Genomic DNA, 13,593 nt, shown 5'->3' with positions numbered 1-13,593 from the left:
ATATTCATACATGCAGCCTGGACTGCGACCAAGCTTGGTACGAACTAAAAAAATGATTAAACGAATGACAGAGTGTCTACCGTATTTACTCGCATAATACACGCACTCGCATAATACAGTGGACTCCTCTTAAACGGAACTCGAAGGGACAGAAAAATTTGTTCCGTTTATCAGAAGTTTCATTAAAGCAAAGCACATAAAATGAGTGAAATATGACTTTATTTCACAAGCATGATGTCCAGCTAATGTAGCTGACTAGAAAAAAGAGGTAATGGTAGTTTGTTTTGCATTTTGTAATCGCTTTTTGACGAAGTAGGTGTGCATGCCTTGGAGGTACAAAGGTTTCTGTTGACTGCTGCACCTTCCCCAGAAATAGTCTTAAAGACTAGGCCGTGGCGCTTTTTAAAACGGCTGAGCCAACCGTCGCTCATTTTGAAGTTATCTATTCCCAACTGAGACGCAATCTCTCCAGCCTTTTCTTCGAGGATGGGGCCGCTGATCGGGAAATTAGCACTTCGCGCGCGCTTAAACCAGAGAAAAAGGACGTTCTCTATTTCCTCAAAAGGCGTCTTTCGCATCCTCCTTCGGTCGGTGGCAAAGCTTCCGCGCTTTACAGCGTCTTGAATCTTTTCTTTGTCCTTTGATATCCTTGAGAGTGTAGACTTCGGGATATCGAACTTCCTTGCGATCTCCGTCTTCGAGAGGTCACCACGATCCAGCTCTTGAAGGATCTTCATTTTCGTAGCAAGCGAGATCGCTTGGTGCGGCCGCTTTTTTACCGCTTCCATCACAACACGGCAAGCGGACGCTGGTTTGTGTACTCGATGGTAAACGTGACGCGCAACAGACGAGGCGCTAACCCTAATGGCGGTAGAAAGACTGGATTGGATTGCCTTAATATAATGGCTTGGATGGATGGATGAATGGCTGTACCGTACCCCACCGTACCCTTTGTAACGAGCGGCACCTCGCGTCACCTAGCCTAACAACTTTTTTTTTTTTATAATAATATTTGTATAAATTTTGTTCTAACACAACCCCTTTTCCTTTAAAGTGTCCTCAGTCTTGGCTATTGCGTACTCCATGGTTGTGAGACTGCTGTAGCTATTTCCGATGTCCGCGGTCGCCATGGGTAGTTTCGGTTTCGGTCCCGTTTAACCGAAGTAAGCAAAAAGGGGGGTTCCGATTACCCGAAGAATTTATCATTAAATATATAGGAAACCAACCGAAACAACCTTTAGAGTTCCGTTTATCCGAATTTTCCGTTTAAGCGAGTTTCGTTTAATGGGAGTCCACTGTAAACGCACCCCCCGCAACGGGCATCAATATTTTGAATTTTTGTAGCGTGAGCTACACTGGTTGAGGTTGAGCAGTTTCGCGTGGCCCTCATAATGAGTCTACATTTCCAGCCTCCCTGTGTATTCCTATGGGAAAACACGCGTGAGTTATGTCTCTTCGCCGGAAATTAACATTAATAACTTTTGTCATTTCAATTGTACCGGATAGTATGCACCTTTATTGGTATTGTGAAAGTGCAATTGCTTTAGTTACATCATTTTTCTCTACCACTGAACGATGTTAAACTTCGCTCTATTTCAGGTCCTAACCTCTGTTTCAAGGAAGGTATGTGAAAACGAGCGACGATTCTAAGCAAACTAACGATCGAAAGGAATGTAGAGTGTGTTCAAGGTTTGCTAGCATTTCGGTGGTGCTTATATATTGCTAATATGCCCGTCCTGTCATTGGATGAAAATGACTCCGTCGTGCACCTTTACGATCAGTTAAAGAAACATTCGAACGCAAAAAATAAAGCATGTGAGCTACGAAAGGTGTCTTTTTATTATTTTTTATGTCGGGCAGTTTTTATCGGGCACCTGCTCTCTGGCTCCCCCTATTTGCAACGATTTGGAGCATGCAGGTGATGATTTGAACCCAGAACAAGCATCTTCGCACATATTCACGAGCAGAAAGAATAAAGAAGTACTTATTTATTGCAAATCTGACTATATTACGTGGCTTTCAATTTATTTTAATTGTCTGCGTGCACAAGGAGTTACTTATCCAGTGTTACTGCGTAGTTCTTGCCATCTCTCTCGGTTTTCCACATGTCCTTCGATCGTTTGGCACGTATATCCCCCATGATGGAAAGCGTCTAGCGGTTATTGCAATAACTCTATGGCTTAGAGGGCTTCTCAGCTCCTCTTTCTTACCTCCTTGTGCACGGCGCACGACCCCCCGTAACCAAACTGCGCTGTGCAAAGAAAAAAGAAAAAAAAAAAGCTCTTTGTTTTTGTTTTCTCTTAATTCCGTGTTTTCTTTTTTTTTGCCGCCTTTTGCAAGCTGTTTTGTTCGCTTAGAGCGCTTCTCCGCTTCTCTTTCTTACCTCCTTGTGCGCGCACCCAAAGTCCAGACTGCGCTGTGCAAAAAGAAAAAAAAAAGCTCTTCATGTTTGTTTTTTTTGCTTCCGTTGGATCTTGGCGAATTTTTTAACGCCTTTTGCAAGGCGTTTTGTTCGCCCACGCTGCCCATTCATTCGCGACCTCGCCGCACGAGGATAGAAAAGTGCGTTCATTTCGCGCACGTGGGGGGTGGGGGCCAAAATTTTGACGTCCGAGTTGGGGGTGCGTTTATTACGCAAGTGAAAAAAAAAAAAGTCGAAATTTTGAGAGCCGACTTGGGGGGTGCGTTCATTACGCGAGTGCGTTCATTGTGCGAGTAAATACGGTATTTAATCCGCAACAGAACGGCACAGCGAGGTGCAGAGGTGCGCGCTGTGCTGTAGGCTGAGAGTGTCTGGTATCCTCTCCGTGAACGAAACTTGATTCGTGCGAGCGGGCTTTGCGAGTCCGCTGCGGTTGGACTTCGTACAAGTTCTTGTCTTTGTGAACGAAACTTGATCCATGCGAGCGGGCTTCGGCGGTGGGGGGTAGGACTTCGTATGAGTTTTTATACACGTTAGTCGCGGATATACCTGAGCATGCCCGCCAGATACTAGCAATATATATCGCCTAAAAACGGTCGTGTTGCGTTTCGTGCTGAGTGATCTTCCTAGGGTGCTTTTCCTTCGGCAAAAGGCAACCCGAAAACGCCCTAAAAAGGTTTGCAATATATAAAGCATGGTTATTGTGGCGCGCCCCCGAACAACCATGGGTGCGTCTCCATCACTGGAGGCGTGCCACAGTACCTTACCGTGTCATATTGGCACCTAATATGACATTTGCAGTAAGTGTGTAAATGCAAAAATTTTACCCCGTGTAATGTGTAAATTTTTCCGGAAAGAAAGTGTGTTCATTATGCGAGTACTACCGATACCTCGTCCAACCTAGCACATCCGTGCGATGTCTGACGTGACTTGATCCAGCTGCCACGCTTTTGGTGAAAATAGAATATGCTGGGGGTTCCGAACTGGGCTAGATTATAGATGATGCTGGTCGGGCCTTCAATAGGTTAAGGGCAGTTTACAATATTTACTCGTGACGGCTGCTCTGTTTTTGTTTCTGTTAAAAAAATGGCTATGATGCAAATGCTGCTGTGCCAGTGGCATAGGCAGACGAGCGGGGGGGGGGGGGGGGGGGGGTTCAAAATCAAAAGCTGCCCCCGATAAAAAAAAAAAAAAAAAAAAAAAATTGGGTGTCTTGTTTTTTTAATAGAAAGAATGAAAGCAAGGAGGACGTTCAGACAACCACACTCTTTCAGTTAGCAAGAACAAACTGTTTTTCATTGTTAACTGAGAGTGTGGTTGACCTTGTTTTTATTCTTTCCATTTCAAGTACTTATAATTGCAACCCGCTCGCTTTAACCACTCCTTCGGCGTTGTGTGATCCAGATTTTGTTTGCGAGTCAAAAGATCCCCAGGTCATCCAAATGAATCCTCTCCGGGGCGTGCCAGCTGCCCTTTGTTCGTTTGGCACATAAAACCCCCAAGTTTTACTTTCTGACATTGTCGATCGCTAGCATCGCAATATTAAGATCCCAATATGTGCTTCACCTAACTTTGGTCCTATCGTTATTAGCACATCGAAGAAAAGAGGAGCACGGAACTGCGTCGTCTGAAGCACCAAGTTGAATATGCCGGCGATGCCGTCAAAAGGCAGACAAAGCAGGTCCGATCTGCACTTGTTGCCTATGAGCCAAGCCAAGCCCCAGAGAGAGCCATAGAGAACGGGGACTCGGACGTTTACGTGGACCTCGCCTTCCTGCAACGGGAAGGTGCTCTGCAGAACAGTTACTGCGAGCTCCAGCTGACGTCATTAACTGACGCAACAAACGCCCTCCGAAGTAAGTAGAATTGCATTGCTTAGTTTCGATCCATGTTACTTTTGAAAAGTAACTTTCGTACCTGAGCTCAAGGAAAGTAAAGTTAGATGTTGGATTGCATGCTTTCACACAATTCTATAGCTGGAATTGTTTGCAGAAAGTATATTGCAATTGTACGCAAATTGTATGACCTCTAGGTTGTGGGGGCTGCGAGTGTAAGACCGCCGCTGTTCCAGGTAGATGCAGTGTCCAAGATGCGTTTACTTGTCGCTCGGACCTGCAGGTTTGATGACAGCGATTACTTGTCGCTTGGACCTGCTGTATTGAAGTCCTCGTTTCATCTTGTTTGTTTTTCCATGTCTCATGGTTTAGATTATGGTGGCCCATTTCTAACTCTTTTCATTCAAATTCCGCCCATTGAAAAGCATGGCAAGAGAGACAGAACACGCACCTTACCTTGCCGCTTCAACCTCTCCTTTTGCACGATAAAATCCACTTGCCGTGCTCCCTGCTACCATGGCAACAAAGCATCATCCGAATGGACAGAACCACGAATACGGAGTCTGAAGCCAGCAAACAGCAGACACCATTTTCCGAATATCGTCTGCTGAAGTAAACGCAGCACCGCCAGCCGAAGCCGAATGCTCCTGTGCGGGGATTGACGCCGAGAGTGGGAAGCGGTGGCCTGGCAAATTTCTGGTGGTTCCGACGAGCCTTGGTGCAAGCTCGGGCTCGAGATTACGTTCGAATCTCGTTAATTCCAACTCTCTTAATTCAAACTAACATGCAGGTCCCATTTTATGTGTCTCTATGGGAGGAAACGCCCGAAAATTCAAACTTTGCTTCATTCAAACAAATTTTGAATCACCCTTGAGTTTGAATTAACGAGATTCGACTATAATTAATTTTCCTCGAGCAGAGCGGAGCGAGGTGGGAGGAAGTGTTTGATATTCAATTAGAAAATATTCGGCCAAAACTACTGAATAGCTTCTGATTCGCTTTGAACTCAAATCCACTCTTTGCACGTGCCGAATACCTTAAATTGGGTGGAGTGGGAACGAAAAGAGCATGAAATAAGGACCTAATACAAATGGCAGACTTCCTTCGGCAGTCTTGCACAAGAAGCATGTTTCATTGGCTATCCGGCAGCTGGAACATGGGGATAAAGCATCAACCTGCCCGAATTCCACTTCATGACTTCTGTGTGGCTTGCGCTTGATACAAGCAGAATAAATTCAGTTGTATCAAATTGAATATTCTTAGGATGAATGCTTGGGCGAGTAGGGTATTTGTATAGGTGTGCGTGTATTTTCAGTGTGAGTTTAATTTTGCGCTATTTCCTACATGAATTGAATGTTTTACTCAGACAGTGTCTAAGAGGACTTGGTAAAAGGTGACTAGAATCGATTGACAACAAACGAGAGCATAGTATAATACAAAGGACCGAGATTTCGGCCGCAGTTTGGAAGATCCATAGGTGGTCGAAATTATTTCCCGGTACTTCGCCTGGGGAATGCCAGATGCCCTTGTTGGTTTGGCACATAAAAGACCCAAATTTTACTTTTGTCTTTATACTCCGTGATCTTTAGGCCGCTGCAGAAGGGGGCTTCAAGACGACGCGGGCCAAGCACAGCACCCAGTGGGCAGGCACGTTAGGGACCCCCTCATTTCTAAGGCTATCTCGCATCCTGCCTTTTCAGAGAAGTCCGGGGCCGTCGGCAAGGCAGCCAAGCTGATGTTGAATCAGGGCGAGAGCTTCGAGGCTGCAGATGTTCTCACCTCCTGCAGCCTGTCTCAGAGAGCCTTGAAAAAGCTGTAAGTGCACCGTGGGCTGTATTGCCTTCAGCCATGCCGTGGCCATGTATGCACGCTCAAACCTGAATCAACGAGGGTCGGAAGCTCGCACCGATAGCCAAAGGAATCCTCTTCCGCCCCTATCCTGCCAGTGACTGGTTACATGGGGGCACATGAGGAAGCAAGGTGCTCAATGCCGAATGTAGTGGATAAGAATTGCCTAGTCAGTCCCGCTCTAGCTCACTAACGAACATTCTAGGTCGAATGCTCAAGATGCCGAATGTGGTGGATGACGATTGCCTAGTCAATCTCGCCCTAGCTCACTAACAAACATAGGTTGAATGCTCGAGATGCCAAATGTAGTGGATGAGGATCGCCTAGTCAGTCTCGCCCTAGCTCACTAACAAATATTCTAGGTTGAATGCTTGAGATACCGAATGTGGTGGATAAGGATTGCTTAGTCAGTCTTGCCCTAGCTCACTAATAAACATTCTAGGTCGAACGCTCGAGATGCTGAATGTGGTGGATGAGGATTGCCTAGTCAGACTCGCCCTAGCTCACTAACAAACATTCTAGGTCGAATGCTCAAGATGCCGAATGTGGTGGATGAGGATTGCCTAGTCGATCTCGTCTTAGCTCACTAACAAACATAGGTTGAATTCTTGAGATGCCCAATGCATTGGATGAGGATTACCTAGTCAGTCTCGCCCTAGCTCACTAACAAATATTCTAGGTTGAATGCTTTAGATACCGAATATGGTGGATGAGGATTGCCTAGTCAGTCTTGCCGTAGCTCACTAACAAACATTTTAGGTTGAACGCTTGAGATGCCGAATGTGGTGGATGAGGATTGCCTAGTCAGTCTTGCCCTAGCTCACTAACAAACATAGGTCGAATGCTCGAGATGCCGAATGTAGTGGATGAGAATTGCCTAGTCAGTCTCGCCCTAGCTGACTAACAAACATTCTAGGTCGAACGCTCGAGATGCCGAATGTGGTGGATGAGGATTGCCTAGTCATTCTTGCCCTAGCTCACTAACAAACATTCTAGGTTGAATGTTTGAGATGCCAAATGTAGTAGATAACGAGCAGAGCCCGGCTTTGTCGACTCGCAGTCACGCCAACGCCTCTTCGCTCGCGGCTGTCGCCGTCGACACTCATCCTTTTTTTTTTTTTTCTAGGTGCAAGTTTGCCGATGAAATCTTTATTCTCTGTTGTACACTCGTCAATCTGTTTCTAGCTGCAACCATATAAATCTGTTACGGACAGTTTGTTTGATCACGGACGTGCACTGAAGCAACTCTGCTGTCAGAAATCCTTGGAACCTGTTCTGGCCTGCACTTTAACCTTGATACACTTCACATCGTCGTCGTCGTACATTATTTTGCGTTGCAGTGTTTTCACCTCAAATATTAGTGATGGGACAAACCACCAAAGATTCGGATTCGCCCAGATTCGGAAATTTCCAAACTTCCCGCGATGAATATTCGTCAGATTCAGTGATTCGTCAGATTCGTCGTTGGTTGCAGATGGCAGCGTGAACCTTGTCGTAAACCTCAGGAATGCGGTCAGTTCTGTTTTTTCTAGGTATTGTTACTGCATATAACCAGATTTTGTCTTGTTTATATCAACTTGTGGTATGTACTGTACTGTCATTCTAAGCCCTGGCACGCGCCCAGGTCCAGCTGAGCTGATCGGTGTGGTTGACGTAAGCCTACCATAAGCAGTGCATGGTCTCAGTTTCTGTGCGGTTTCGCGGTGATCGGTAAAATAGAGCGAAATGCTATGTATTATACATAATGTGGCGCAATGCACAATAACTATATTGAGGCAAGGAAATGATTTGTTTCCTTCTCTAGAGCTGCTTATGTCTGTACCTGTAAGACGCGAGAGCGAGATGAATGTTGCTCGCCACAACCTCGACCACGTACCGGCACCGGTGGTGAAGAAAAACGTCGCACTGTCGTTTCTCCGTTCTCGGCAGCAAGTTTTGTGTGTGTGAAGTTTATTTGATGAAAAAGAAACCCAACACAGGGGTGTCCAACGCAACCTTATTGTTCAGAAACAAACACTAACCCAATGGGATATCATTAACCAGAAAGGTGCAAATGCAGTACAGGAGACTGAAATAGTATGGTGCAAGGAGTTTCAGAATTGTTTCCCGTGTTTCGATAGCAATACTTCAGTGGACACGCGATGAAGATAATCAAATCGAACGTACTCACTTGTGTTGTGTGTGCCACTATGGCCGTAATTATGAGCACGAAATGTATCTGTGCCGAACAGCATGTACGGCATCGATCTCTTGCGGCGATGAAAACATGGGCTTGTATTTCCACGTGCACCAAGCATGCCGATTTTTGTTGTAATCCAGAACCGAAACCGATTTTTCCGCGATGTCTGCCTACCGATTGCGACAAACATCCAAAATAATATAAACAAAGCGGAACATTTTATTTATTTCTATGATATTATATTACCATATTAGTTGTGCAGTTTGTAGACTTTAGTGAATTTAATATCACGAAAAGTTCAAACACTCATCAACGTGATCTGGCAACCATGGCAACGCTCCGAATCTTTCCGAACTTTTTCGAATCTCTTGAGATACGGCCACTCTTCCAAATCTTCGGATTCGGCTCTGAATCTTGATTCGGATAAAGATTCGTCCTTCACTATCAAATATTGCAGAAGCAAGCTCCACAGAATTGCGTGCTGCACGGTTGATCAACACGGTGGCGCGGCTCTTCGGCTCACCGAGCTTGACCTTAAAAAGATGGTTGACCGCATGTATGCGCACGCTGTTGACAGACGTTCGAGCAATTTCACATATCTCCTATTGGTGCTTTGCTACTGTACACGAGCCTAATGCTATTGCGGCATTCAGCTACGTCAGTCGAGCACTGTGTAGAAACAAAAACAAATAATTTTTTTTGTTCTTTAATTTTTTTTTAAATTTCACTTTTTCTAATTTTATTTATTTTGTATTCAATTTTTTAATGCAGTAGCATTTAGGAGCTCGTGTCGCACAAGAATACTGCATCGGTGGGACCAAAAACCCATAATGCAACGCGTGCAGTCACATGTGAGGTCACACATGGCTGTGACGTCCTTACCCTATTGACGCGCTATATTTGGCGAAAGTTTTCTGCTAAATTTGTCGAAAATATTTTTTGCCAAATTTAGTGAAAAAATTTCAACAAATATAGCGGAAAATTCTCCTGCAACATTTTGCGTAAAGTTTCCCGCCAAATTTAGCGGATCGATAGGGTCATGACGTCACAGCTGCATGTGACATCACGTGACTTGTGGCACTACCAACTAGACCACGCGCACGGCTTGGGGACGAGCATGGGTTTAAATGAGAAGGCTTTGCGAACGGGGTCCTATGAAGCTATCTCATTCCTTAAAGGAGAAGCTGGAGTGCCCCCCAAGTTTTTTCTTAAATTTATAATTTCTTCATTTTAGGGCTTCTCAGAAGGAGATATGGAGGCTGGCAGAAGAGGAAGTGCAAGGGAAAACATTTTACGAATGGATAGACAAGGCCAACTTGGACATTTGACTTCCTGACGTTGCTGGCTCTACAGTATCAACTGCCAGAGAGATTGTGCCTTAAAGGGCCATTAAACCACTTTCTGCGATAGTCTTTTTATGGTCATAGCGCAACCTATGGGTTCTAAGCATAGATTGCGCTATGACCATAGAAAGACTAAGCAAACTTTTTTTAGGATGCTTAGAACCCATAGATAGTCTAGCAGAAAGTGGTTTAGCACCCCTTTAAGTGAGGATGTCCTTCTTGCAAGAGTTTGACAACACCGAATTTGGAGGAAGGGCTTGTTCTTTTGTCAATATTGCCTCCTTTTGTTTTATTCTCACATTACTTGTGAGATCATATTTTTTTGTATAATTCTGTTTTTTTGTGTGTGTATGCATGTTCTGATTTGTTCTGTTGTGCAGTTGCATGCCAGATTTACATTAATAAAATTAAAATTTGACACTTTTTTGTGTATTTTTAGTTGCGGTCATGTAACAGCCATGATAGTTTCTAAACGGAATGATCATGCTTTCAAAATTGGAGAGTACCACGCCAGGACAAGCATGTACGCCAACTCTTTTTTTTTTTTTTGTTAAAACAATACGAGAGTGGAATGGGCTGTCGGAGCTGCAAGTGTGCAGTGAAAATGAAGATGCGTTTTTTTTTTCCAGCATTGTAGCCCCCCTGCTGTAACGCCCTCGGGCACTGCGGGGTAATCTCTGAATAAAGAAGAAAGAATTGAAAATTTATGGTTCCACGGGTACAGTTTAATGCCTGTTATGCTAAGCTCCAGCACACTTGCACCTATTCACCATTGAAGAGTCAAGCATTTGAGTAATGATTTTCATGTTACCTGCAGTTGAGGCAAACATTTGTGGAAATGATCTGATTGAGAGAATAAAAATCCACTGGAAGCACTTTGGGATAGTGCAGTATTTCCCAAGTCATAAGCTTTAAAGGGGTACTCCACAGATTTTTTGAGCTACCTTAACTAACTATATTTTCTGACTCCCCGGCCTTCACTCTCTCCGGTATGCTATTTAGAATCGCGAAATTCATAATAGGTATTGTGAAATCGGCAAATGAAAATGATGCAAAAACCAACATTCAAATATTCGCGCACTTTTCAGTGCCGTGACGTCAGTGGCAGGCAGGCTTGCCAGTCGAGCAAGCAGCCAAAAAATAGAATATGCCAATTTTTTGTTCCGTGCTGGACCGCGGGTACTGCAGCGAGCTTCCCAAGCATTCATTTGACACTATGAAACTGCTTCGAATCAGTTTAAAACAAAATTTACAGCCCAAAGAGTGAACCCCTGCACTTCCAATGACGTCACTTTTTCATTGTTGCCAGTAGAGACTTCGAGCTTGAAAAACACGGTGAGGACCAAAACTGTAAATTCAATAACTTTGCAAAAAAACAATATTTTGACCTAATATTTGGGATACTATTTTTACGATGTTTGCTGGTTAGTTTAGCAAAATTTCAAGCAAATCGGAGACAATGAAAAAACCAGTGGAGTACCCCTTTAAATGCGAGACATTTTGTGAATGAAAACTGATGGAGATTATTACAAGTACAGTGCCATTGTTGTTTTTAGCTTGGTTAGAAAGAGGAAAACAGAAGGATGGACTTTTCGCAGTTAACATGGTCCACTCTTTTACTGCCGAAATATTTTTAATGAAACAGATTAGTTTCCAAATTTGTTCGTTCCTTTTGATTTTGATCAACGTCCACCTTCTTGTATATATCTTTGTTACCTCAACATGCAGCAGTGTTCCCAGTCTGGCTCAGCACTGTCCAAAAGCCTTTGCTTTTGGACAAGGCAGTTCTGCCAATTTATCTTTGCACCAAGTGGTCAACATAATTGATAGCCGGACCATAACTTGCTGCCTCCCACCCAGTTAGAGGTGCAAGAGAGATTGAAAAGGCCACGCTTGCAACCATACACCTGTTGCACTGCACTCTTTTGTTGGCTCTTTTCTTTAACTGCGACTTCCCACACAAATATGTGACAGATATCGCCAATTTTTTTCCTAAGGAAAGCTTGCATCGATCGTTCCATTTTGTGGGACAAAGAAAACGGTCTCCTCAGAATCTTTTTATGGTGAATCTTGTCTAGTCCCTCCCGAGTAACTTTCGACTTGCGAAGTCCAGCTTGACACGGGATGCATCCTCAAATTTCCTGTCACAGGTATGACTAACCTCAGTAAATATGGATGGACATTTTTGGGTAAAACTAGTAAACTAGACCAGGTTGCAAGCCCAGGGTAAAGATGGCCGACTTGCACGTTAAAATGGATTTACTTTAAATTCTGGATCATACCAGATGGAGCATAAATTGTCTGCTGTGCTGCTACTGTGCTACCTATCGAGAGCTGAGGAAACTAAAAAAAAAAATTATGAAGTAGCAAAGTTTAGAAACAAAAAGAAGACTGCCACAAATTTACTGGTACCAGATAACTTTCACGAAAGAATTGCACAAAGGACAGAACACGGACAGCAAATTCTCTGACTTTTAAACACTCGTGTATTTCAGTCGTTTCCCGGTGCTTCCCGCACATTGTGCCGCCACTACCAGGTGTCGCCTTTAACAAGCTTATTCCAAAACCTGAAGCATCTCATTGCGGCGTAATGCCACATTATGCATTGTGGGAATCTGGGCAGCAAAATTCATATGCGCCCTACTCCTGGCCCACCAGATCCCAGAATGCAACGAGGGTGGTGAAGCATTTATGGAAGCCTCTTTTTGGCCAAAAAAAAGCTGGTTTCAATTTCCTGCCTCCCTCTCCCCGCTTTAACCTTCCCAGCCGCAAATTTAGAGGCCCACTGCCTGTGGAAAATACATACATATGTGTTGAACAACGAAAATATTCCCTGGAGAAAGGGAACAAGACGGACAAAGGACACACAAATCTCCAAACTCCGAACGAATCCGTCTGGTCTGGGTATTGAACCCGGGACCTCTCCATTTCCAGTGGAGCGCTGTACAAACTGAGGTACTAGGGGTTAGACGTCGGTAGAGCTAACAGGTTTAGTCGGCTGCCACCAGTCTAACACCAACAAGGATGAAGCTTGCTTCACCCTCTTGTTCCCCTTCTCCAGGGATTATTTTATCGTCATTCTTGTCCAGCTCGTTTGCACCTTTGCATTTAATTGCTTTATAACCATAACCTTAGAACTGCAAGTTTCACCCTTGTTGGTTTTAAACTGGTGGCAGCTGATAAAACCTGTTTGCTCTACTGACGTCTCACTCCTGGTTAGCCCAGTTGATAGAGCACTTCACTGGAAATGGAGAGGTCCCTGGTTCAATATCAGGACCAGGTGGATTTTTGCAGTCGCGCACTAGTCACCTAGCTGTGTTGAAGATCTGTGTTTGTCCCTCTTGTTTCTGCAGGGATTATTTTCGTTATTGTCCAGCTCGTTTGCACCTTTGCATTTAATATTATAATCGTGTGTTGAAAGTCGGAAAATGTGCTTTCTGTGTTCTATTCTTTATGTGCAATTCTTTCATAAAAGGTATCCAATACCAACGTGCTCCCTAAAACACCACTACGAGATAAGGCTTAGGTTTATTGTAAATCCAATGAATAGACATGGATTAGTATTTGTGCCTGAAAGTAAATTATAATTGGGGTTCTAGATTTGTGGGCTTTATGTATAAAGTACTGGTATTTCTCAGTCACTTCAATATGTCTGGAGCTTTTATGACTTCATATTATCGAGAGTGAAATGAGAGCTTTGGTGTTTCCAAGTGCACATGCTCAATTGATCTGAACTTTCTTACTCTACATATCTTCAATATTACGAAAAGTCTTTTCATCAAGGAGACTAAAGTATTGTGCCTGGAGTACACACTTAGTTTGTTAATCGGTTTTTTTAACTGATTGACAGACTAAACATCGCGTAGTCGTAGCATTTCAGCATTCTCTAAAAACATAAACACAAAAGTTACTTCTTTGCCGTGTTAGTGTGGCAGAGGCAGTGGTAATGCAGAATGTGATGTGTTG

General features: G+C 43.9%; 1 protein-coding gene across 3 annotated transcripts in view; it reads left to right on the top strand.

Annotated features, from left to right (window-relative positions):
* Window positions 1-9,695, top strand: part of LOC115316018 — a 35,150-nt gene extending 25,455 nt beyond the window's left edge. For 2 of the 3 annotated variants that reach the window (XM_029975350.3, XM_029975348.4), the window contains exons 9-12: window positions 1,600-1,623; window positions 4,014-4,278; window positions 5,958-6,072; window positions 9,519-9,695. In XM_029975350.3, the coding sequence (XP_029831210.3) occupies window positions 1,600-1,623; window positions 4,014-4,278; window positions 5,958-6,072; window positions 9,519-9,612 (498 nt within the window). In that variant the 3' untranslated portion in view covers window positions 9,613-9,695. The remainder of the gene's footprint in view (window positions 1-1,599; window positions 1,624-4,013; window positions 4,279-5,957; window positions 6,073-9,518) is intronic. The other variant, XM_029975349.4, reaches the window with a different exon arrangement.
* Window positions 9,696-13,593: the final 3,898 nt, after the last annotated feature.

This window comes from Ixodes scapularis, unplaced genomic scaffold, assembly GCF_016920785.2.
Source record: "Ixodes scapularis isolate PalLabHiFi unplaced genomic scaffold, ASM1692078v2 PGA_scaffold9__187_contigs__length_104089568, whole genome shotgun sequence".
Taxonomy (NCBI): domain Eukaryota; kingdom Metazoa; phylum Arthropoda; class Arachnida; order Ixodida; family Ixodidae; genus Ixodes; species Ixodes scapularis.
This window is presented reverse-complemented; position numbering and strand designations above follow the sequence as displayed.